The sequence below is a fragment of the Eubalaena glacialis genome, chromosome 9, assembly GCF_028564815.1.
Source record: "Eubalaena glacialis isolate mEubGla1 chromosome 9, mEubGla1.1.hap2.+ XY, whole genome shotgun sequence".
NCBI lineage: Eukaryota > Metazoa > Chordata > Mammalia > Artiodactyla > Balaenidae > Eubalaena > Eubalaena glacialis.
Window position 1 is genome coordinate 29,077,899 of NC_083724.1, and position 25,957 is coordinate 29,103,855.

Below are 25,957 nucleotides of genomic sequence, written 5' to 3' on the forward strand. Positions count from 1 at the left end.
TCTCCTTAAAACAAATAGATGTCCCAAGGATCTTCATTAAATAGTGATCCAAAAGGAACAAAAATTAATAAAACTGTAAACACATTTCAGCATATAAGTCTTCTGAAGTTTTTTAAAAATTATTTTCCAAGTGAAAGTTATAAGTAATTAATGTGAAAACCATAATTAAAACAGGTGACACAGGTTATACTGTACTTTCCCAAGGTAAAGAAATATATTTGATATAATATTCTTCTGAATTCCATTTGATATCACAAAATAAACTTTACTGGGCAAAAATGTTTTAAAAATCTCATAACACAGACATGATTAAAAGACACTGTATATAAATAATTTAAAGATATTGTCAGTCACAGAAATGTAAAATCATTATATGAATATAAGAAAATGCTATAGAGCAAAATATTGTTAAAATAGAGAAGAAGAGATATTCTGAAACAAATGAAAAATCAAGATCAAGAAGTAGTGGCGACTACATATTTCTAAAGTATAATAGATACTGAAATGCCAAGGGGAAAATGAACAGAACTATCCTGAGGTGGTAGTGACAATGGACAGAGCTGGCTTTTAAAATGCAGAGACATAGTGAATTAACTTACTATTTTCTTCAAATAAAAGTGAGACTCTCTTGGAAGAATTTAAGCACCATTAGCAGACACATCTTATGGCAGTTCATGAAATGCTTCATATTTCAGTGGAAAACTATTTCTACGGTGAAAATGATATAGGAATCAGAAGCATATTCTTCTGAGACACTAGGTAATTTACACTTTCTCAAACTGAAAAAAAATTCATAAGAAGGTATATAAAGTTATTGACTAAATCAAATTTGTTCTAAGAATAACTTGTGCCTAGTGAAATAGCCTACCAGCTGCTACAACTCTGGGATCCTCATGAGACTGATGTCTCCCAGCTGCTCGGCCATCTGCACTCTCGTTCCACCAAAGAACATGAACTGCAGAAAGAAATAAACCAGAAATAGATTCTAAAGACTGTGGCATTACTACAAATAAGAAAGACAGAAATATTAATCAGAAACTGAAAGTCCTATTCTTTAAATCAAAATAGTGAGTACAACAAGGTAACACTATGTTAGTGATAAGAGTTCAGAGGGGTCAGAGATTTGGGAGAGAAAGTTATAAGATAATTAGTCAAACTGGCTTTATAGATGAAGAAACAGAAGGCTTTTACTTTACTTTAAAAAGCAAGACTATTAAAAAAATTGTGTTTACTACTGAAAATTTGGCTGATACAAAGAATATAAAAAGTGCCATAATCTTAACCACCTAGAGAAAACCTCTTTTAATATTAATATTTAGCATATTTCCTTCAAAAAATATGAGTAAAATAAAATTAGGGTCTTACTGTATATTATGCTTAGAAATAGATTTTTAAAAATCAACAATGAGTATTTTCTTTGGCAGTGATATTAATTTGTAATGGCTCTGTGAATTCCTCCTTATAGATATAGCAACTTTTTATCCCAACACCTTATTGTTGTTATATTCAAAATATATATTGTTGTTATATTCAAAATAGTGTGGTATTCTACAAAATACTGAAATAAGTGTTCTTGTACTTATTTAAATTTTTAAAAAATAATTATAAGTAATATGTGTTAGCTGTATAGATTTTGGAAAATGCAGATAAACAAAAAGAGAAAGCAATAATCATTTCTAATCCTACCAACCTGAAATAACTACTTTTCAATTTTGGTGTATCTTTTCCATATTTATGTATATATGTATGTATTTTTATATGTTTAAATATTTATATACACACAGAATATATGTTTATACTTATATAAGATACATGATGTATATGATTTATGAGTGTGTCTATTTGTGTATTACAAGTATATTATATACATAGGGTCATATCACATTGTTTCTAAAGTTTCCTTATCATAAACAATGCTGAGAAAAACTTCCTTAGAGCAGCACCTATCATGTATATTTATAAAAATAACAATGTCAAAGACAAATCACTACTTACATTTATTGGGTGCTTCCTATGTTCTAGGCCTGGCTCTAAGCGTTTTGCATGTATTAACTCATTTAGTCTTCACAATAATCCTAGGTGGTAGGTTATTATTATCATTATTTTATCAATGAGCAATGTAAGGCACAGAAAGTTTAAGTAACTCACTCAAAGTCACAAAGTTAGTAAGCAGTGGAGCTGGGATTCAAACCCAGGCAGTCTGGATCTCATTATTTCCTCAGTATAATCTCTTAAAATGAAAATTGAGAGAACCAAAGGGAATATCTTATATATACTTACATATGTACAGTGTGCATATTATAAATTGTCATCCAGAAATGATGCACTGATTTATACTCCACATATTACTCTTCCCTTTTCTCCACTGACAATGAATTTAAGATTAAAAAATGTGCATACTCATGTTCAGTTTTTTTCTTATAAAAGTTAGATATGTCAATTATAAAAACTAAAATACTACTTAATAAATATCAATTTCATCATTCAAATGACCACTGTATGTTTTACATCCTTTTCAATTTCCTTCCTGTGTAACTGAACACATCTATACAACTATGCATATTTCCTAGAATATTGGGAAAAATAATTTAAAATTAAGGCTTTTAATTTATATTGCCAAATTTTGTGGAGGGGAAAGGTTAAGCCAGTGTACCCTACACAGTAGGGGTACTTATTTTTTCCCAGCTTATTTAGTACTATATTTATAAAAGTATGTATTTATTAGGTGAAAATGGCTCTCATTATTGTCTTAATCTGCATCTTCTTTAATATATATTCAGTAGTCATCTGTACATCTACCTTTGCATAAGTTTTTATGTTTCTCTTTGTTTTTGAATTTCATTTATGGTGTTTTGGGGCATGCAGAAAGATTGAGCTTTTTTTACAATAAAATCATCACTTCATTGTTTTTCCTTCATTGTTTCTTCATTTGTTATTTTGGCTTAAGACATATAGTTGTCATTCATATTATTAAATAAATTCATCTATATTTTATTTTAGTAATTCTATAACTTTTTTCTACACTGAAATCTATAACCCATTTGAATTTTATTTTTTAGCATACGGCATGAGATGGACATCTAATAATTTTCATAATTTTTCTCCTCTTCATATATTTTCCAATTTGAAAATAAATTTTTCTGTATACTCTGATAATTTTCTTAGGATGTATTATTAGAAGTTAAATTTCTTGGTAAAGATCAGAAGCTCAGCTTTGAATATGTTAGGTGTGAGATGTCCACTGGACATTCAACTAAGGAAGTTGAGGAGGCAAATGGATATAATGTGTCTTTCAACTATTTTATTAGCTATTCTTAGTCATTTATCCTTCCAGGTAAACTTTACATACATTTTTTTAGTTTGCCACAAAAAATGCTCTGAAATTCTGACTGCAATAACTTTCAACTTTAAAAGTTAAATGCCCCAAATAAGTGTTTATTAAATTAGTTAAGGTATGTATAATTATCTGTCTGCTGTGTATACTTGACTAGAGTGTTAGGAAGTAATTGTTAATCATGCACATGCATTATTTCTAATATACATATACACACATAATGTACATGTACATACATATAAATATATGACATTTTGGTCTCCTTTTTCTCATGTCACTCATACACACACACACACACACACACACACATAAATGGAAGGTTGATGGAAATATCCCTTAAGAACCATTAGTTCTTTTTGTATTAGAGGTATGGTCACTATATACATTTTTGCTGTGTTTAATCTTCTGAGTCTTAGTGAACTTAACTTTAGGTAGGAAATTACCTGCCAGAAATTATCCCCTCTGAATGTAAATGTGTGTGTATGTAAATATGTATATGCACATGTGTATACACACACACTCATATGGCATTTGTGTTTACAATTTCATGTTACTGTAGTTTTGGATATCATGTGCCAATTCCTGAAGCTGATTAATCAGAATTATCTAATACAAATGTTGGTACAAACAAAGCTATGGACAAATTTGGGGCTTATGTTGACCAGCTGATATGTCAAATGAAACCAGTAGGCTCCTTTCTCTGACATATTTTTGGTTATAACACACAATTGCCTATGTATGTGATTTAATTGTGCGTAATGTCATATTTATAATTATCTACTTGAGTTCATTCCACTCATGTCCCCTATGAGTTATATTCCTATTGCCCAAGTGTCTAAGCTTACAATGAAAGCAGGTATTCCCACCAAAAACAACTGCAGCCAGCTACTCCTACTTCTGGTGGACATGTTTTTTTGTGTCATTTTAACCAAATTCTAATAAGACAATATTACACAAATAAACAACTGCCTGGTATAATAGTTTAATAAGTATTATAAATAAAATATATCAGAAAATGAGCCAGTGGGGTATTTGTAACAGTTGCTTTTTTAGTTGATTTTTCAGGAATTTGTATTGATACTTGGAAACAAGTATGTGGTCAAGGCACATAATTTTGTTATCTTTCACAAGAGAAAGAAACAAGTAACAAAGGAAGCCCAGGGAAAGGTGAAACAGCAGTTGAGATAAGAATATGTGTGCTGGGGGGAGGTGATTATTGTTGCAGGGCAGAAACTAGAACTGTGCTGGGAGAAGAATCATGAGTACTTCAAGCTCCCTTATATTCATGTCAGGGCTCATTTTCAGCAGCAATAACTTCCAAGTCACCTATAAGACAGCGTTTGATCGACATTTAGTAAAGTCAAAGTTCAGAATAAAGTTGTAAGGAATAATTTTGGCCCTGCCCCGATAGAGAGACTCAGGATAAAGACTGTATTGCTAATCTTGAGTGATGGGGCCATTATGGCTCCTCTTTAGTCTTTACAGAAAGTCAGTCTCTGTAAATCCCCGTCCTGTCCTATCCCTTGAGAAAGGAGTACAAACCTAAACAACAAAAGGAGAAAAATCTTTAGCTTAGATTCGCGTATTAGACCAATTCCCGTCAGTTAAAGCTGTCTATTTTGTACATTTCTCATTAAGTTTAAATGAGGTTGTCATCCTATGTGCTGTGAGGTTCCTGACCCTACCTGCCTGACTTGGGCACTGACCTCAGGACACAGTGGCAGCTGGGAGGATGCTTCACCACTGGCACCCTGGGCCCCTCTTTAAGGTTCTCTGTCTGCAAAATGCTGGGAGGTTGCGTATTTCGTTAAAAAGGGGGAAGCCAGTTCTGTTGCTAGCTGCTGGTTGACCTTTTCCTCCTTCCCCCTTCAGCCTGGAGGGGTTTGTCAAGGGACAAATCAAAGAGAGGCTGGACCACCGGCTGGCATAGGCCCCAGTGCTGCGACAGCAATCGCGCGGGGCAGCAAGAACGCAGCAGCTGGTGCTTCAGGGGTGTCCTCACGGTTGCCTGGCACCTAGGCTGCAAAAGCCCCCCCCGTCCGTGACTGTTCGCGAGCCGGCCGGAGGCAACCCTGGCAGTGGGTCTTCCCCTAAGGGCACCCTTCCTCCCCCAGCGTGTCCCAGGGTCCTTGCCCTGCGGGTTCTGGGACTTGCATTGGGCGGCAGCACCGAGCTCGCAGACCTGGGCTCTTCGGCCTGTAGGCGCATGCGCGGCCACTGCGCTCCCAGCAGTCCCCTCTCCTCCCCTTCCCTCCCCTCCCCCAGGAGACATTTTGGGCACGTCCCAGCAGCAGGTACCCGAAGAGCCAGTGTACGAGCGGCCAGAGCCCTAGTCAGGCTCCTTCGGAGGGCAAGCATGGCGCGGCTTCGAGCGCTGCGAAGGGCAGCGGCCGGTATTCTTCCTTAAATTCCTTCTCCTGTGGCTTCTCTACTGGTAGGGAGCAGCTCCTGCGCAAGGGTAGATGCAGGCTCGGGGCGGCTCAGCTCCTCCTACTGCGGCGGGGGCGGAGCGGGGGGAGAGGGGGCGGAGCGGGGGGAGAGGGGGCGGAGCGGGGGGAGAGGGGGCGGACAGCCCAGTTAGCGAGGCGTCCACCACCTGCCCCTGTCAGGCGCGTTAGGTGTCAGCCCTGACCCTTCGGTGCACTTTTGTTCCCTCAAGAGATCTTACCCCCAGTGTCCGCGGTGACATTAGTTGGTTAATTTCATCTCATCTCCATGCACACCTGCATACGCTTCGTAAAAGTTCGTGTGTAGAATGCGAGTTTGTGTGACCATTGGGAAGGCAGTATGGATGCCTTCCTGTCATGCTTTGCATTTAACTCGTGGACGTGTTTGCCGGGGTTAATTTTTACTCGGGTGATTTACATGTAGCTAAAGACCAGTGAGCCTTCACTCTTCCTTATTAAGTGCATTCTCTCTCCCTATCGCCACCTCCAGCATGGCCTTGTTAGAGAGAGTATTTCTTAGTTGCTCAGAGGGATGGGGGCCCTGAACTAGATAATGGAAATTCAAATTTAAACAAACAAATCAGCAGACTTCTGATCTTGTTTTCTTATTCTTGATATTGGTCCCCAGAGTAACCGCTTTCAACATTTTCAGCTGTTTCTTCTAATGCTTGTTTCCCTTTTTCTGAATTATATACACTTTCTGGGGCTTCTTGATATTTTCAGTTACAGATAGTATTTATTGCTTGGAAATTGAGGATATAGGTCTGTTAACATACCATTTACCCAAAATACACTTCCTTTCCCTCATCTGATAAATAACATTAAAATAGTTAAAATTTACACTATATTGATGTTTATGCCTTTATCACTAATTACATTACCTTCTTACACACATAACTACACACACAACACATAACTAAACCCAATTACACAATAGTTACATTCATGCACACACTGAAGTGATATTGCTTATACTATTAAGGCTAGGGAATTATTAGAGGGCTGTCATCTGTGGTTGTATTGGTTGTGCCTTTGCAAAGACTTTTGAATCATCTGTTCATAGGAAGGGAGGCTTTTTAAAATTAGTAATTCCAGAGGTAGTGAGTCAGTTTTTCAAGTTGATGGGCGTCCATATCTAACCAAGCAAGACAAAAAAACATCATCTGTGCCTGGACTGGATCTTTATGTTTAAGTTTTTTTCTTAGACTTTTTCTCCCTAGAATTCACAATTCATACCCTGATTCAACCTGTATTAATTAAACTCCTTTATGCTTCAGGCATTTTTACAAAAACTGGGGTGCAGAGGGGAACAAAAGACAAAGTTTGTGTCCTCTTGGAACTTCCAGGTTAGGGGAAACAGGTAAACATATGAAGGAAAAATATGTTAGGGATTAATAAATACAATGAGGAAAAACAAGTAGGATATGGAGAATAGAAAGTGCTGGAGGGAGGTAGCAGAGACTGCTAGCTATTTCCCAGTAGCCATTCTTCTCCCACCCCACCTTTTTTGAAAATTAGCAATACAACCCTTGCCGCTTAGTGCAGCCATGTGACTGAGTCCTGGCCAGTGGGATGTGTTAATGCATTTATGACCTACTCTAAGTGGTCTTAAAGCAGTTTAGGTTGTTGCCCTCTTTGTTTCTTTCTTATTTCTGCCTGCTGGAATGTGGATGTAATGGCTTGAGTTCTTGGACTATGAGGTAGAAGCCACATGCTGAAGATGGCAGAACAACAAGAGAGAAGCAGCCTAGGTTCTGACACCATGGAGCACCATACTAGGAGCCCTGTATGAACTCCTTTTTTACTTGAGAAATCATTTTCTAGTGGCTTAAACCTATGATCTTAAACAAAAGGAGAGTATTTTATTTCTCTTTTTCATTTGTTTCTATTATTTTCATTATACCTATCACTTATTAATCACCAAATTCTTTGCCAGAAGAATAAATTTCCTCTCAGTATGATTAAACCCATTAATCAGCTTGTCAGTTTCATCTTCTGGCATTGTCTTTTGGGGGTCTTTTGTTTTCTTGCTCCAGTGTGGGCTAATTGTTCTCTAAGCATGGTAGTAATTCTGGGATCTCCTCTCACTGATATCCTGGGGGTCTCATTTGCCTTGTGTTGGACCTCCCATTGCCAGGATTTTATAGCTTTTTGTTTTTGTTTTTGTTTTTTTTAATCCTACATTTTGGAGAGGGTGCGTGGGAGTTAAACTTTTGAGACTTGCATCTCTAAAAATGTTTTATTCTGTCAACCCTCTTGATTCATATGTTGGTTGGGTATATAACCCAAATTCTACATTGGAAATAATTTTTCCTTATATTTTCAAAGGCAATTCTCCAGTGTATTATAGCTTCTAGTAAGAAATTCATAGTGTTCTGATTCCTAATTCTTTGTATGTGACTTGTTTTTCTTTCTTTTTGGAATCTTCTATGTTTTTTTCATTTTCCCTGGGGTTCTGAAATTTCACAATTACATGCCTTGGGGTAGGCACTTTTTTCATCCATTGTTCCTCACTCAGTGTCCCCCTCTTAATCTGGACACTTTTCAATCCTGAAAAATGTTTGTGTTTCTTGGAGTTTTTTCCTTCTCTTGTCAATCTCTGGAACTTCTGTTTTTCAAACATTCTGCCTCCACTTGATCTTCTCACTTTCTTTTTCTACTATTTTACATCTCTACTTTTTTGGTGTAGGTTTTTTTGGGGTTAAGTACCACAATTTTATCTTCTAACTTATCTACTGAATTTTAAACTCCTACTTTCACAGTATTTATTTACAAGAGCTCTTTTTTATCCCTTCCCCAGAATATTTTTATTTTTATTTTAAAAAATACTCTTTTTTTTTCATTGGTTAAATATTTCTATATCTGTGGACATTAATTACAGGTATTTATTTTAGTCATTGCTTTAGGTCTTCTTCCTGCATTATTTCTTTTTCTTTCAAGTTTTATTATATTTTCTCTCATTTGATTCCTTTTCTCCCTTGTTACTAGGGTTTTTCCTATAATATTTTTATGTTTGTGATCCTTGACTATCAGTTCATATTTTGGAGAGAGACAACAAAAAAAAATTGAGAGCTCTTTGAGTACCTGGAGGGGCGGCTGTCAAACAGTGGGCTTCACTGTAGGGTTTTCTGACTGGGCTGTTTCATCACTGGGGAAATTGCCCCATTTGCTACCATGTGTAAGTAAGTCATTTCTCTTAGTTGCCCCTCCGAGGAAACTTCCAGGCTTCCATCTGTGAGTTATAAGCCTTACTGCCAGTCTCCTATGACTGAGGGTAGAATGCTGAATATCTCATTGCTTGGTTGGTAGTCATTCACATAATTTGTTTAAGACTAGTTTTGACACTTTCTGCCGTATCTGGTATTCCTGAATGTGGTTCAGCCTTTCAAGAACGTATTAAATAGGATAGGCTAAAGTGCTGTAACAAATAGACACCAAAATGTATGTCTCAAACACAGTAGGATTTTATTTCTTGTTCTTTAAGATCTAAAATGGGTTTTCCTAATTGGCAAGCAGCTCTTCTGTATGTGGTGAATTAAGGACCCAGGCTTCTCGACCCTGTGGCTCTGCCATCCCTAGAGCCCCATCATCAACTGCATCTAGTCAGCAGAAAGGGAGAGAGAATTTACAAGGGGAAAGTACTTACCAGATAGTGAAGGGTAAAATGCATGACTGTAACTTAGAGAGGGAAGACGCTGCTAAGTGCTGAGACAATTTCCTACTCACTTTCTTACAGGTTTTAATTATCCTCCAAACGCTGTGAGTTAAGCTTTATCTCCAAGTGAGAAAGGTGAATTTCTGAGAGAAGTAATTTTCTCAGGTTCACTGCTGCTCAGTGGCACATCCAGGGTTTAAAGCCAGATTTTAAAACCAGTTCAGTTTACCATTTATTTTCAGTCAGTTGAGTAATTAATTCACTTTTTAATCTCTTTTAGCTTTACTTGACCATCATGGATTGCTTTTACAGCGTCTTTATAATTTTTTATGCTTTATTTATTCTCAACATTGTATTGAGGGCCAGAGCATTAATGCAAGGGGCTGATAGGCTGTGTCCAAACCCATGGGGCCTGTTGTCTCTTTTGCCCCTTGTTAGGTCCTTCAGGATATTGCCTAGGATTTTCCCATACACACTTTATGACTGAACCTCACATGTCCCTCTATCTCTTATGAAGGTTGACAGACACATGGTTTATAGCAAATCAGCACTACACAGATTAAAATTCCTTCAGAAAATCATTCTGTGTTGTCTTTGCAAGATAGCTTAATGACATTAGTTGAAGTAGTCTTCATATTCAAGATGATTTTCTTCTTATATAGACACTGGATATTAAAAAATACAGTTCCCAGTTTTCCCACTCTCTTGGAGTCATTGGAAGTTTGCACTCAGCACAAAATAAACATTGAAAATAGTTAAAGTCATAACTTTACAGGCTGCCTTAGTATAAATTCTATTTCAAAGTATATTTCATTGAATAAGGGTCCTAAGCCTGTGAGTGTTTTGGAATGAGGCCTGTTGGTAGATTCATGTGACTAGAGTCTCGTTTGTGATTACCTCTTCAATGAGAGGCCCTCATTTGGTTGGTTAATTCTTTCCTCATTCCTGTCTCGCCGACCTTCTCGTTCTTAAGAGGTTCTAATAAACATTGATTATTCTCAAATCATATATCCTATTCCTCTCTCTTTCAGAGGACATCAATGATACCTATTTTGCAGACAGGAGAATATCAGATTCTAATGTGCCTGATATCATGTAGGAGCTGTCGTGTATATTAATGTCTTTTACTTAATCTTTTCTTTCGTATTCTCTTTCATCTCACTTTGTGAAGTTCATATTTCCATTTTACAGATTAAAACAAAAACAGCAACCAAGAAGCTCAGAGAGACTAAGAGACAAAGGTAACAAAGTAAGTTGTTCAGATATGGTTCATTCATTTTAATACTCCCCAATAATCCAGTGTTTGAGTACACTGTTGGCCTGTATCTGTGGGTTCTGCTTTAGCGGGTTCTGCACCTGCGGATCAAAAACATTAAAAAAAAATTCCAGACAGTTCAAAGAGGAAAAAACTTGAATTTGCTGCCCACAGGCTACTATTTACATGGCATTTACAGTCTATGTACAGCTATTCCCATAGCATTTGCATTGTAGTAGGTATTATAAGTATTCTAGAGATGATGAAGTATAAGGGGGATGTGCATAGATTGTATGCAAATACTACACTGTTCTCTATAAGGGACTTGAGCATGGCAGAGTTTGGTATCTGCTGGGGTCTTGGAACCAATCCCCTGAAATACCAAGGGACATTTGTACCATAACTTTGTTATTTCTTCCCTATTGATTTTTAAGTGTTTCCATATGTTTATTTTATAAATAATGTTTCAGTGAGTAACTGGTACATGGGAGTAGTTGGCAGGTAAACATGGTCACCTAACAGTTTATTGTTTAAGACTTTTAAATACAAAGCCATCACTGGCACTTAGTGATCTTACACTAGTCAAGACCGAGCTCCAGTTAATACTTGAAAATGTAGATCCTATATGTGGAGCATGGCAGTTATTGTTTCTGCTTATCTCCTACAGCGTATCAGTATAGGTCACTAGGAATTCTATATGACCCTGTATAATGGGTGTATAGGACTGTTCTTATAACAAGCATCTGTTAGAATTTTTGTTTCTGTTAGATTAATATGCTATACATTGTTGTTTTCCAGTTTACTTACAGCCAGAAGAATTTAACTTATTTGAGTAACTCCACACTAATATTTCTGCATTTATTAAGTTTTCAAACCAAAGCAGTCCTTTTTGTGTGTGAGAATTTACAACCTGCTGGTCTTATAATGTCAAAAACTGAACCAAAGTGAACCCCATTAGGCTACTCTCAGACCTTTTTTTTTTTTCTTTTTCTTTTTTTAAAAAATTTTATTTATTTATTTATTTTTGTTTGTGTTGGGTCTTCGTTTCTGTGCGAGGGCTTTCTCCAGTTGCGGCAAGTGGGGGCCACTCCTCATCGCGGTGCGCGGGCCTCTCACCGTTGCGGCCTCTCTTGTTGCGGAGCACAGGCTCCAGACGCGCAGGCTCAGTAATTGTGGCTCACGGGCCCAGCTGCTCCGCGGCACGCGGGATCCTCCCAGACCAGGGCTCGAACCCGTGTCCCCTGCATGGGCAGGCAGATTCTCAACCACTGAGCCACCAGGGAAGCCCCAGACCTTTTTTTAATTAAACTAAATTAAATTGAATTAAATTAAATTCCATTTATTTATTTATTTATTTTTGGGCCGGGCCTTCCCCGACCAGGGTTTGAACCGAGGCCCCCTGCAGTGGAAGTGCAGAGTCCTAACCACTGGACTGCCAGGAAATTCCTTCTCAGACCTCTTTGAATAGTTTCATTTTGGTACCAGACTTTTTCATGAACTCAGAGAAATCAATTTTGCATTTGCACTGTCAGCTTTTTCACCTCAATGATGTTTTAACTCTGACTAAAATAATTTTATTTTATTTATTGAAGAGGTATTTTTCCCTGGGCTATTCTTCATATATTGCGTGTGTGCATGTGTGTGTCTGCCTTGATTGAGTCCTCAGTTGCATCAGTGAACCCTCAGATTCTCACTGACTTTCTCTTTGCAAGAAGAACATGTTAGTGGACATAATTATGTCCATCTGTGTCATCTCTGCAATGTCCTCTGTCCCGGCCAGCTTTGTCTTGTTCCTGATCCAGGGGTGTGTCAGCAAATAGAAGCACCTGTAGTTCATCAGCGGAGTGAAGCCCATCATTCTACTGGCTCTCCAATTCTGTCTAGGACATGGTAAGAATGCTGGTCTGCCACTGCTTTATAAACCTCCAATAGGGCTCTGGATTGGATGGATGAAAGGGCCCCTGGCCATCACCAGGAAATGTTCTAGCTAGTCCAAAGATGAATGAAAGAGGAAAAGGCAGACCCAGTTGTACACTTTCATGTGACCAAACGTGGCCTTAAGCACATGGCTGATCTCACGCCAGAGGAAATCCGTCCACACAGACTGCAATTCATACGACCACCACCTCATTCCCTAAGTGACAACTTTTCAAAAAACTGAGGTGGAAGACTCTTAGTCAAAACTCAAAACCAATGCTTCTAACATGTCTGATAGATTTTAGCCTTCAGAGTCAGGGTGTTCTTTGCCTTACTAGGAACTCATCTGTCCTTCAGATTCCTGAGGACCAGGTAAGTGAGAGGTGACCATGCTTCCTGTTTTTCAGTTTTCCCATAGATAGTTAATTCATAATTTATTGTTTTTGCAGTATGTTCGAAACATAAAATAACATAGCTGTAAGTACAAGCTACCAGGAGAGCTTAGAAGTGCCAAATCTAGTTTAAGAAGGCTGAGGCACTCAACTAAAATAAAAACTAAAGTTGTTTGTAAGAAAATCCTAGTATGTCTGTGATGGTACTGAAGAAATTCTTGTAAGGTTACTAGCAGGCTATTTACTTGAGGTGACAATATTTACAATAAAGACAGTACATTATTACTGTCTCATTACCTTATGGCAACACAACAATAGCTCCAGAGATGAGGATAAAAATATAAAACACAATAAAAAGAATCAGATTGTATATGTAGGCTTTTATTAGGGCAGACATTTCCATAATTATAAATCTCATTAAAACAAATAGATGGGGCTTCCCTGGTGGCGCAGTGGTTGAGAGTCTGCCTGCCAATGCAGGGGACATGGGTTCGAGCCCTGGTCTGGGAAGGTCCCACATACCACAGAGCAACTAAGCCCGTGAGCCACAATTGCTGAGCCTGCGCGTCTGGAGCCTGTGCTCCGCAACAAGAGAGGCCACGATAGTGAGAGGCCCGTGCACTGCGATGAAGAGTGGCCCCCATTTGCCGTAACTGGAGAAAGCCCTCGCACAGAAACGAAGACCCAATACAGCCATAAATAAATAAATAAATAAAAATAAATAAAAATAAATAAATAAATAAATAAATATCATCACATTAAAAAAAAAAAGAAAAAAAAACAAACAAATAGATGACCTAACACAACATTGTAAATCAACTATACTTCAATTAAAAAAAAAACAAATAGATGACCGAGTGTCTTTACTAAACAGTGATCCAAAATGAAGTAAAAATTAGTAAAATTAACTGTAAATGAAGACACTGCAAGCATATAAACCAATGAGTTATCAATGTGCTTTAATACCAGGACCTAATAACATTATTTTCCAAGTAATTGGTTAATTATTAATGTAAAAACCATAATTAACATAAATGACACAGATGATACTGTACTTTTCTGTAGTAAAGAAATGTTTAATGGATTTTTTTATGGATCCCAGTTGGTATTATAAAGAAAACCTTACTGAACAAAAACTTTTATAATCTCAGAAAAACAGACATGATGAAAAGGTTGATAATTTATGCATATAATTTAATGATACTATCACAGGTATGGAAATGTAACAATCATTTGTATGTAAGAAAATGGTATAAAAGCAGAGGGTTGTCAAAATAGAGAACAAGAGATACTCGGAAACAAATGAAAAATCAAGATACTGTAGTAATGGCAACTATTTTTAATGTGTGACAGATACTGAAATACCAAGGGGAAAATGAACATACTGTTTCCTAAAGTGGTGGTGACAGTGGATAGAGAGTAGCTTTTAAAAAATGCAAGGGATATAGCAAATTAGCTTACTACTTCCTTCAAATAAAAGTGAGAATCTCTTGGAAGAATTTAAGCATCATTAACAGACACATCTTATGGCAGTTCATGCAATGCTTTGTATGTCCGTGGAAAACTATTCCAGTGGTGGATATGACGTAGGAATCAGAAGCATATTTTGCTGAGACACTAGGTAATTGACACTTTCCCGAACTGAAAAAAAAATTCATAAGAAGGTATATAAAGTTGTTGACTAAATGAAATTTGTTCTAAGAATAACTCGTACCTAGTGAAATAGCTTACCAGCTGCCACAACTCTGGGATCCTCATGAGACTGGTGTCTCCCAGCTGCTTGGCTATCTGCACTCGCGTTCCACCAAAGAACGTGAACTGCAGAAATAAATAAACCAGTAATAGATTGTAAAGACTGTGGCATTACTCAAATAAGAAATACAGAAACATTAAATCAAAATAGTGATTATCAAAAAGGTAGCACTAAGTATGTTAGTGATAAGATTTCAGAGAAGTCAAAGATTTGGGAGAGAAATTTATAAATTAATTAGTCAAACTGGTTTTATAGAAGAAGAAACAGAAGGATTTTACTTTATTTTGAAAAAGCAAGATTATAAAAAAATTATGCTCACCACTGAATATTTGGCTGATGCAAAGAAGAAAATTAAAAGTAGCTGAAACTTAACCACCCAGAGAAAACCTGTATTAATATTTATTGTATTTCTTTTAAAAGATGAGAAATATAAAATTAGGGTCTTACTGTATATTATACTTTGTAATTGATTTAAAAAAGTCAACAATGAGAAGTTTCTATGACAATGCTATTAATTTTTTTTTTTTTTTTTTTTTTAATTTTATTTATTTATTTATTTTTGGCTGTGTTGGGTCTTCATTGCTGCATGCGGGCTTTCTCCAGTTGCTGCGAGCCGGGGCTACTCTTCGTGGTGGTGTGAGGGCTTCTCATTGCGGTGGCCTCTCTTGTTGCGGAGCACAGGCTCTAGGTGCACGGGCCTCAGTAGTTGCGGCACGCAGGCTCAGCAGCTGTGGCTCGTGGGCTCCAGAGCGCAGGCTCAGTAGTGGCACACGGGCCTAGTTGCTCCGTGGCATGCGGGATCTTCCCGGACCAGGGCTCGAACCCCTGTCCCCTGCATTGGCAGGCGGATTCTCAACCACTGCGCCACCAGGGAAGTCCCTGCTATTAATTTTTAACACGTGAATTCTGTCCCATAGATATAACAACTTTTTATACCAGCCCCTTATTGTTGATTATTTATATCATTCAAAATAGTGTGGTATTCTACAAAATACTGAAATAAATGTTCTTTTACTTAAATTATTAAAAAATTTAAAAATAATTACAATGTAATACATGTTGGCTGTATAGATTTTGGAAAATGCAAATAAACAAAAAGAGAAAGCAGGAATAGTTTCTAATCCTACCACCCAGAATTCATCACTTTGCTATTTTGGTGTATCTTTTCCATATTTACGTATATATGTATGTATTTTTATATTTTTATGTATTTATAGGCACACAGCATATATGTTTATGCTTATATTAGACGCATGATATATATGATGTATATGTGTGTCTGTTTGTGTATTACAAGTATATCATATACATAGGGTCATACTACATTGTTTCTAAAGTTTCCTTATCATAAACAATGCTGACAAAAACTTCCTTAGAGCAGCACCTATCATGTATATTTATAAAAATAACAATGTCAAAGACAAATCACTACTTACATTTATTGGGTGCTTCCTATGTTCTAGGCCTGGCTCTAAGCGTTTTGCATGTATTAACTCATTTAGTCTTCACAAGAATCCTAGGTAGTAGGTTATGATTATGATTATTTTATCAATGAGCAATGTAAGGCACAGAAAGGTTAAGTAACTCACTCCAAGTCACAAAGTTAGTAAGCGGTGGAGCTGGGATTCAAACCCAACCAGTCTGGATCTCATTATTTCCTCAATGTAAACTCCTACAATTAAAATTAAGAGAACGAAAGGGAATATCTTATATAGGTACAGTATACACGCTATAAGTTGTCCAGAAATGATGCACTGATTTATACTCAGCATATTACTATTTATTCCTTTTTCTCCACTGAGAATGAATTTAAGATTAAAAAGTGTGCATACTCATTTTCAGTTTTTTCTTATAAAAGTTATATATGTTCATTATAAAAATTAAAATACCACTTAAAAAATATTTTCATCATTCAAGTGACCACTATATATTTTATATTCTTTCAAATTTCCTTCCTGTGTAACTGAATACACCTATACAACTATGCATATTTCCTAGAATATTGGCAAAAATAATTCTAAAATTAAGGCTTTTCATTTATATTGCTGAATTTTGTGGTGGGGAATTATTAAGCCAGTATATGCTACACAGTAGGGGTACTTATTTTTTCCCAGCTTCTCTGGTACTATATATAAGTATGTCTTTATTTGGTGAAAATGGCATCTCCTTATAGTCTTAATCTACGTCTTCCTAAATATATATTTAGTAGTCATCTGTACATCTACCTTTGCATATGTTTTTACATTTCTTTTTGCTTTTGAATTTCCTTTCTGGTGTCTTGGGGCATGCAGAAAGATTGAGCCTTTTTATAAAAAATTCATCACTTGATTTTTTTGCCTTCATTGTTTTCATTTGTTTTTTGGTTTAGAAGTATAGTTCTCATCCATATTATTTTAAAAAAGCATCTAGGGGGACCTCCCTTGTGGTCCAGAGATAAAGAATCCACCTTCCAATGCAGGGGACGCAGGTTTGATCCCTTGTCAGGGAATTAAGCTCCCACATGCCGTGGGGCAACTAAGCCTGCGCATCACAACTACTGAGCTCGCACGCCTCAATGAGAGAGCCTGCGTGCCGCAAACTACAGAGCCCATGCGCCCTGGAGCCCTCACGCCACAACTAGAGAGAAGCCCGCGTGCTGCAACGAAGAGCCCGCGTGCCGCAACTAAGACCTGATACAGCCAAAAAAAAAAAATCTATATTTTATTTTAGTAATTTTATGACTTCTTCTACATTGAAATCTATAATCCATTTGAATTTTATTTTACCATGTGGTATGAGATAGACAGCTAATAATTTTCATAATTTTTCTCCTCTTCATATATTTTCCGGCTTGAAAATATTTTTTTCTGTATATTCAGATTCTTTTCTTAGGATATATTACTAGAAGTTAAATTTCTGGGTAAAGATCAGACGCTCAGTTTTGAATATGTTAGGTTTGAGATGTCCACTGGACACTCAAGTAAGGAAGTTGAGGAGGCAGACGGAAGTAATGAATTAGCTATTCTTGGTCATTTATCCTTCCAGGTGAACTATACATGCATTTTCTAGAGTTTGCCACAAAAAACTCTGTGAAGGGCTTCCCTGGTGGCGCAGTGGTTGAGAATCTGCCTGCCAGTGCAGGGGACACGGGTTCGAGCCCTGGTCTGGGAAGATCCCACATGCCGCGGAGCAGCTAGGCCCGTGAGCCACAGCTACTGAGCCTGCGCGTCTGGAGCCTGTGCTCCACAACAAGAGAGGCCGCGATAGAGGCCTGCGCACCGCGATGAAGAGTGGCCCCCACTTGCCGCAACTAGAGAAAGCCCTCGCACAGAAACGAAGACCCAACACAGCCAAAAAAAAAAAAAAAAAAAAAAGACCTAAAGAAGAAATACATGGCGAATTTCTAAAAAAAAAAGTGAAATTCAGATTGCAGTAACTTTCAAATTTAACGTTAAAAGCCTCAAATAGGTGTTTATTAAATAAAGATATGTACTATCTATCTGTCTGCCATATGTTACTCTCAGTGGAGTGTTAGGAAGTCATTAATCATGCATATGCATTATTTCTAGCATATATATGAATATGAATATATATGTATACACATATATACATTCACCTACATATATATGAATGACACAGGAATAGAAAGACCAAAATGTTAACAGTATTATCTCTAAGTAGTGGAAAATGTTTTTTTTCCACCTTTGGTCATGGCCATGATATTTAGTCTCTGTAAAAATATGTATTACTTTTTCATTCAGAGACAAACACTCTATCCCAAGTAATGTTATTTTTAAAAATCAATAAAAATATATTTAGAGGAAAAAAAAGATGAACAGATTTTTCTTAGGCTCCTTGCAGTTTTTTAATTTTATCATTTTGATGTATCATGGAAGACAGCAGTTCAACATTTGGAAAAGCCTTCATAAGTGGTTAACATTCTAAATAAATATTATGTAAAACAGGTATTTTCAACCCTTAAAATGACAAAAAACCCTAAATATTTGGCAATAAAAATTAAATATATGGCATAATCAAAAACAGTGACAAAATACTGGAGGAACTTAGTAGGTCACCAGTACACTTTAAATTTCATAGAAGAAATGGACAACTATACCTCTGTTGAGTGCTCCACATTCTGTATGGAAAACACCAACTAGTTTTGAGTAGCCTAGATCGACATGGGCATTAATTGCTCTTTTAAATGCGTCACCCCACAGAGCTGGCCCACCAGGTTTCATCTGAAAAGTTACCAGCTCATAGACTCCTGGAATAGAGAGAAAATAATTACTTTATAAAAGATATTCAAGAAATTTCTCATCAGGTTAGTGTGGTTCCAGTGGAAGGCTAATCTACATACACAGATTTGGAGGATCAAACATAAAAATGTTTATGCATACATATTTATGATTTCTTTGCATTTCTTGCATTTTTCCTAGCTTTTATGTTTAGAAAGTCTCCATGTTTAAGGGTGAGTTATTAAGCTTATCACAGAGAACAAAGAAAAAGGAAGCTATATTAAGCTATTATCTGAACGATTTTTAATCTATAAAATTAGTCATTCAGGGTGAGAGTGTCATGGACATATATACACTACCAAATGTAAAATAGATAGCTAGTGGGAAGCAGCCGCATAGCACAGGGAGATCAGCTCGGTGCTTTGTGACCACCTAGAGGGGTGGGATAGGGAGGGTGGGAGGGAGGGAGATGCAAGAGGGAAGAGATATGGGAACATATGTATATGTATAACTGATTCACTTTGTTATAAAGCAGAAACTAACACACCATTGTAAAGCAATTATACTTCAATAAAGATGTTTAAAAAAAAATTAGTCATTTAAACAAATATTGAGAATTTATGATAGGATTTTTGAGCTGCCTGAGTCTAATTCTAGGTAAGAAATGAATAAGAAAAGTATTTTCTGATCTCATATATTTCCTTCTTCTTTCCAATTCTGAGAGGAAACACTTTTTTGTTTGTATAATTTCCCCCTACAGGTTTCCATTTCTAACAGGAACAGCCAGGAAACAAAGGACCCAAAGTGATATGTGAGATTTTGAGGGGAAAAAAAATGAAGAAGGTGGTTTTATTATTCTTAAATATCCAGGTAAACACTTGAAAATCAGTTTACCTTCTGGTCAGAAGTATGGAGCAGGTAGAAAAAAAGAAACTAGGGAACAAGTAGATTTGAGAAGTAAAAGGAAAAAAAGTACAAAGCAACTAAAGAATTATAAACAACACAGGCAGATAACCAAGATGTGACACTGTTCTAGGAGCCACTAAGTTCATGTAGACAGTGCTGAAGGCTGAGGGGAGGTCCAGGTGGATAGGATCCAAATAAGACATTTCAAATCTCTTGTCATCTAAGATACACTACGAAGTTGGGATTATGGGGGAAAGAAAAATTAGTTTATGCTTTTAAAAAGTCTGCCTTTTGTTTAAAATTAGGTTGAGGTAAATATTTCCCTTAAGTCAGTAAGAAAGTGAAATCAGCAAGAAGATAAATCTTTAATAATTACTTTCAAACTGAGAAATAAGAGGAAAACAAAAAAGTTAAACTACAGTAATTCAGCTTAACAGTTTAAATTAATCCATTCCCCCCAGTTTTACAAGCAAAGATATACTTACTGTTTTTAGATTAACTGTAATTTGTGTAAAAAAAATACTAAATTATGAGAAAATATCATACATTATCCTTTACCTACCTATACATGTGTTCTGTGTTCCAGATCCCCAACTTCTCAACCTTTCTTCCCATGTAAACTTTTCATATTCATACCTAAACTTTAACAGTTTTTCCAAATTGGAAAAAATTTCATTATTTAAGGCTCATTGTTTTAATTGTAAGCAAAGAGCTCAAATTCATTTTTATCTCTATAATCACAATATATTCCGATATAAAACAAAGGATTATTTTTTCCTACGGAACTTTAGTTTTTATAGCTTAAAATCTTCAGTATGTTCTTCATTAAAATTCAATGTAATTTAGAGAGACGAACTTACCTTCTTTGGGTGGTTTTTCTAATTTGCACCATGGCACCAGATAAGTAATTTCACTCTCTTGTTTATCAGTAAGACCCAAAATTGGAATGAGTAATTGTTCTCGCCATTCCTTATCATTGGCCAAGGCTTTCCGAACTTCAGTTTGCTGAGCAAAATTGTCTATGGGAATAACAGGAGTAAGAAAAATAAAATTGATTTAAAATCACCTGTACAACTTTAACATATATAATATTGTACATCAACTATACATCAATAAAAAAATAAAATCACCTGTACTTTTTCTGGGTTTCATTCAATTTAGCAAATGTTTAGAGGCCACATAAGGACAATGTGTTATATCACTAGAGATACCAACGTAAGTAGTTAGTTGCTCATGGTCTAAAAGGGGAGTGGCAACGTAAACAACCAATGATGTCATATAGTAATGGGCTTTATAGGTGCTACCATTTAGTAAGTAGTTGTGAGACTTAGGTAAGTTATTGAATCATTCTGTGCCTGTCTCTTATTCTGTGAAATAGGGATAATGATATAGTATCTACCTCCAGGGCTGTTGTGAGGATTAAAAGAATTGGTATCTGAAAGGAGCTTAGAACAATGTTTGGCACCAAGTGAGTACTCCGTATATATTATTTATTCTTATTATTTGAGGCATTTAAGTTATAGTGTTAGTTTAGAGAAAGACTGTTTCTTCGGTAGTGCTGGTGGTGGGTAGTCAGGTCAAGGTACAACTGAATTAAATTTAACATAAATGAAATTAAGATTTGCTTTTTCAGCCTCTTTGAACAAACAGCTTCCAAAGAAACAGTGCTAATTCTCTTACTTATTGACACCCATTCTTTTTACCCAGTACTGTTTCTCTTCTGTTTGTTACCCAAACAGGTATATACATTTAATAACGTATAGGCCTAGTACTATATTTATTATTAGGACCTAAGGTTAATGGTAAAAGAGTTTTCTATGGTTTATGCTAGAGGTAAGGAATAACATCTATCTTAGAGCTTAAGTAAGTTATATCATGATCTTACTAGTAATTTTCTTAATGGGACATAATTCTCCTTGTTGCACATTAAAGCATAAATTGTGTTTTAATGGGGTTTGTCCTATTACAACAGGGAAATCTTCTAAACTATGGCCATGTTAAATATAGAATGAGCATTTTTCACAATAAAGTATGTGATGAATATTAACTTTGGACACTATTATGACTCTTAACTTGATGACCAGACACTAAATGAAATTATTAAAAGTTCTCTGGATATCATCAAGTCCTATGTGGACTTCAGAAAGATTGGACACTGGAGTAACAATCTGGGGATTCCTGTAACCTGTTCTTTGTTGTCTACTAAACCAGCAGTAAGTCAACTTCAATATGGGGAGAATTCTAATTCCTTTGCCTTCACTTCCCTAGAGCAGTGTAATGATAGTGAATTCCCTGAAACCTTGGGGTACACAAACAAAAGTGGTTCCCTAAATTTAACAAATTATTCAATCTGAGTTGGGTGAGGCCTGGAAGTTAACTATTATCCCCATGAACCTCAACTAAACTAAATTAGAAATATTGAATTGTTTCTACTAAAATCCTGATATCCAGTTGCAGATTCAACAATAAGAAAAAATAACTCTCCCTTTTATTATCTTTACCCACTTGGGCTCTTGCAATCAATGCTTTAAATTGTTCATAAATGATCTATACAATGAACCATTCTATGTTCTTAGCATTAAAGGCTAGTTCACAATTTCATGATTTGAAATACGAGATGTCACACTTTCCCAATGATGATACATAGGAATTTGGGCAAAAGTTGTTAGAGGTACCAGTGGGAGGAGTAATCACTGAATTCATTTTTTGTTGTTGTTGTATTTGTTGTTCCTCTCTTTAAAAGTTGAATTTAACCTGTGTGTATTTATAGTAACATAGACCCAAGAGTAAGTGTATTGTAACATTTAAAAGAGTAAAAATCTATACTGAATACTTAAGCTGGAAAAATCATACCATACTTCCAAATATGAAACACTTTATCGATCCTGCCTCCAAATTCTACACTCCAGAATCCAACCAATTCAGAGTGAGCTGTCTGAAGATGTAAGTTTTTCTTAACATTTTCCAGAAACTCATTCATCTTTGCAGGTTTAACGCAATAAGTACGAAACTCATAGAATGTTCCATCGTATTGTCTGGGGCCCGTAGCAAAAGATGAACACACCTGAAGAAACATAAGGCAAATTTAAGTATTTGGGGACCTTAAGGCTTATGTTACAACCAAATCTGAATCTGCAAAGAAGGGACACTCATTAGACTCATACTCCATGTTTGTACCTCTGTTGTCGTCTCTCCTTAGAATTTGCTGAGAGATGTCAATAAAGATAAGTACTCTTAAGTGTGCTGAATATACAAATACTGCTTCCTAGCAGGGGTCCCTTAGCCACCTTTTCATGAAAAGTTAATCATAAGGCACTAGGGTCTTAATGAGAGTCCTTTATCTAAGAACTACAACTAGGATTCTAATTAATTACAAACGGTTTACCTTATTTATCCAATATTCTATCTTTAGTCAATACTATATGTGTTACAGTTATATATTTAAATGAACTTTATAAAATATACAGGTGTTCTGGCAGGAATGATGGAAATACGTTTACTTGCAGAAAAACCTTCTTTAGGTTTTTTTAAAAAATGTAAGTTTCAATTCAGGTCAAAGTATTTTCCAAATTCAATGAAGTACATCACTGGTAAATAATAGAACTGGAATGTAACTAATGCTAAAGGGAATCCACAGTCTATTAAATTGCACTATAACATGGTGGTAGACTGTATGAATTCTATAAAGGAAAAATCAACAGGTCAGAACTGTCTGAATCATTATTAGGTTTAATTATAGATGCAGTGTGAAGAAGGGCATTTAATCCATCCAATTATACTAAGTTGATGGAAATATCCCTTAAGAACCATTAGTTCTTTTTGTATTAGAGGTATGGTCACTATATACATTTTTGCTGTGTTTAATCTTCTGAGTCTTAGTGAACTTAACTTTAGGTAGGAAATTACCTGCCAGAAATTATCCCCTCTGAATGTAAATGTGTGTGTATGTAAATACATATATGCACACGTGTATACACACATACTCATATGGCATTTGTGTTTACAATTTCATGTTACTGTAGTTTTGGATATCGTGCCAATTCCTGAAGCTGATTAATCAGAATTATCTAATACAAATGTTGGTACAAACAAAGCTATGGACAAATTTGGGGCTTATGTTGACCAGCTGATATGTCAAATGAAACCAGTAGGCTCCTTCCTCTGACATATTTTTGGTTATAACACACAATTGCCTATGTATGTGATTTAATTGTGCATAATGTCATATTTATAATTATCTACTTGAGTTCATTCCACTCATGTCCCCTATGAGTTATATTCCTATTGCCCAAGTGTCTAAGCTTACAATGAAAGCAGGTATTCCCACCAAAAACAACTGCAGCCAGCTACTCCTACTTCTGGTGGACATGTTTTTTTGTGTCATTTTAACCAAATTCTAATAAGACAATATTACAGAAATAAACAACTGCCTGGTATAATAGTTGAATAAGTATTATAAATAAAATATATCAGAAAATGAGCCAGTGGGGTATTTGTAACAGTTGCTTTTTTAGTTGATTTTTCAGGAATTTGTATTGATACTTGGAAACAAGTATGTGGTCAAGGCACATAATTTTGTTATCTTTCACAAGAGAAAGAAACAAGTAACAAAGGAAGCCCAGGGAAAGGTGAAACAGCAGTTGAGATAAGAATGTGTGTGCTCGCGGGAGGTGATTTTTTGGTGTAGGGCAGAAACTAGAACTGTGCTGGGAGAAGAATCATGAGTACTTCAAGCTCCCTTATATTCATGTCAGGGCTCATTTTCAGCAGCAATAACTTCCAAGTCACCTATAAGACAGCGTTTGATCGACATTTAGTAAAGTCAAAGTTCAGAATAAAGTTGTAAGGAATAATTTTGGCCCTGCCCCAGTAGAGAGAATCAGTATAAAGGCTGTATTGCTAATTTTGAGTGAAGGGGCCATTATGGCTCCTCTTTAGTCTTTACAGGAAGTCAGTCTCTACGTAAATCCCCGTCCTGTCCTATCCCTTGAGAAAGGAGTACAAACCTAAACATCAAAAAACAACAACAAAACGTCTCTAGCTTAGATTCACAAAATAGGACAATCCACGACAGTTAAGGCCGAATCACAAAAATCTATTTTGTACATTTCTCATTTAACTTTTTAAATTTATTTAATTATTACTATTTTTTATATGTCAATCCCAATCTCCCAATTCATCATTTCTCATTTAACTTTAATGAGGTTGTCATCATCATATTTTCTAGGAAGTTCTCGACCCTGCGTGACTTGCACACTGACTGCAGGAGACAGTGGCAGCTGGGCAGATGCTGCACCACCTGTACCCTGGGCCCCTCTCTGAGGTTCTCTGCAAAATGCTCATAAGTTTTATTTCATGTATAAGGGGGAGGCCCGTTCTCTTGCTAGTGTCAGGTTGACCTTTTTCTCCTTCACCCTTCAGTCTAGAGGGGCTTGTGTCTTGTCAAAAGTCAATAGAATAGGCTGGACGAGCGCGTGGCACAGGGACCAGCGCGGCGAGCCCAAAGGCGCGGGGCGGCAAGAACGCAGCAGCTGGCGCTTCAGGGGTGGCCTCAAGGCCGCCGGGCACCCAGGCTAGAAAAGCCCCCCGTCCACGGTTGTTCCCGAGCCGGCCGTAGGCGACACAGGCAGCCGGTCTTCCCCTAAGGGCACCCTTTCTCCTGCGCGCTCCAGGGTCCTCGCTTCCAGGTGCTGGGACTTGCTCTACAAGAAGGCAGCAGCACAAGGCTCCCAGGTCAGGGAGCGCGAGCCGGGTGGTGCGCCTCCCGGGCCCTCCCCTCCCCTCCCCTCCCCTCCCCTCCCCTCCCCTCTCCCAGGGATCATTTTGGGCGCGTCCCCGGGGCGGGTACCTGAGGCGACAGGGTCCGAGCGGCCAGAGCCTTAGTCAGGCTCTTTCCGAGGGCAAGCATGGCGCGGCTTCGACCGCTGAGAAGGGCAGCGGCCGGGATTCTTCCTTAAACTCCTCCTCCTCTGCTTCCCGACTAGCAGGGAGCGGCGTCTGCACAACTGCCGGACGCAGGCTCGGGGCGGGGATCCGCGGGTCAGCTCCGCCTCACGCCCGGGGTTGGGGCGCGGCCGGAGA

General features: G+C 37.0%; 1 protein-coding gene and 1 long non-coding RNA gene across 6 annotated transcripts; one reads left to right on the forward strand and one right to left on the reverse strand.

Annotated features, from left to right (window-relative positions):
* The first annotated feature begins 5,586 nt into the window (after window positions 1-5,586).
* LOC133097842 (uncharacterized) lies at window positions 5,587-20,229 on the forward strand. 3 transcript variants are annotated; one of them, XR_009702077.1, is made up of 4 exons: window positions 5,587-5,768; window positions 10,628-10,685; window positions 12,472-12,581; window positions 19,731-20,229. It is a non-coding gene; the product is annotated as an uncharacterized LOC133097842 (long non-coding RNA). The 3 variants fall into 3 exon arrangements; XR_009702076.1 differs by lacking the exon at window positions 19,731-20,229 and adding an exon at window positions 17,778-18,243; XR_009702075.1 differs by lacking the exons at window positions 12,472-12,581; window positions 19,731-20,229 and adding an exon at window positions 17,778-18,243.
* Window positions 10,698-25,957, reverse strand: LOC133097841 (protein NipSnap homolog 3A-like). 3 transcript variants are annotated; one of them, XM_061200168.1, is made up of 7 exons: window positions 25,725-25,957; window positions 22,730-22,940; window positions 20,737-20,895; window positions 18,850-18,999; window positions 15,073-15,120; window positions 14,715-14,818; window positions 10,698-10,792 (listed from the first exon to the last, which is right to left on the reverse strand). In XM_061200168.1, exons 1-6 carry the CDS (start codon window positions 25,782-25,784, stop codon window positions 14,715-14,717), a joined length of 732 nt encoding a protein of 243 aa, XP_061056151.1. In that variant the 5' UTR covers window positions 25,785-25,957; the 3' UTR covers window positions 10,698-10,792. The 3 variants fall into 3 exon arrangements, with proteins under 3 accessions (XP_061056151.1, XP_061056149.1, XP_061056150.1); XM_061200166.1 differs by lacking the exon at window positions 10,698-10,792 and adding an exon at window positions 14,129-14,641 and having other exon boundaries at window positions 14,732-14,818; window positions 25,725-25,907; XM_061200167.1 differs by lacking the exons at window positions 10,698-10,792; window positions 15,073-15,120 and adding an exon at window positions 14,134-14,641 and having other exon boundaries at window positions 14,732-14,818; window positions 25,725-25,901.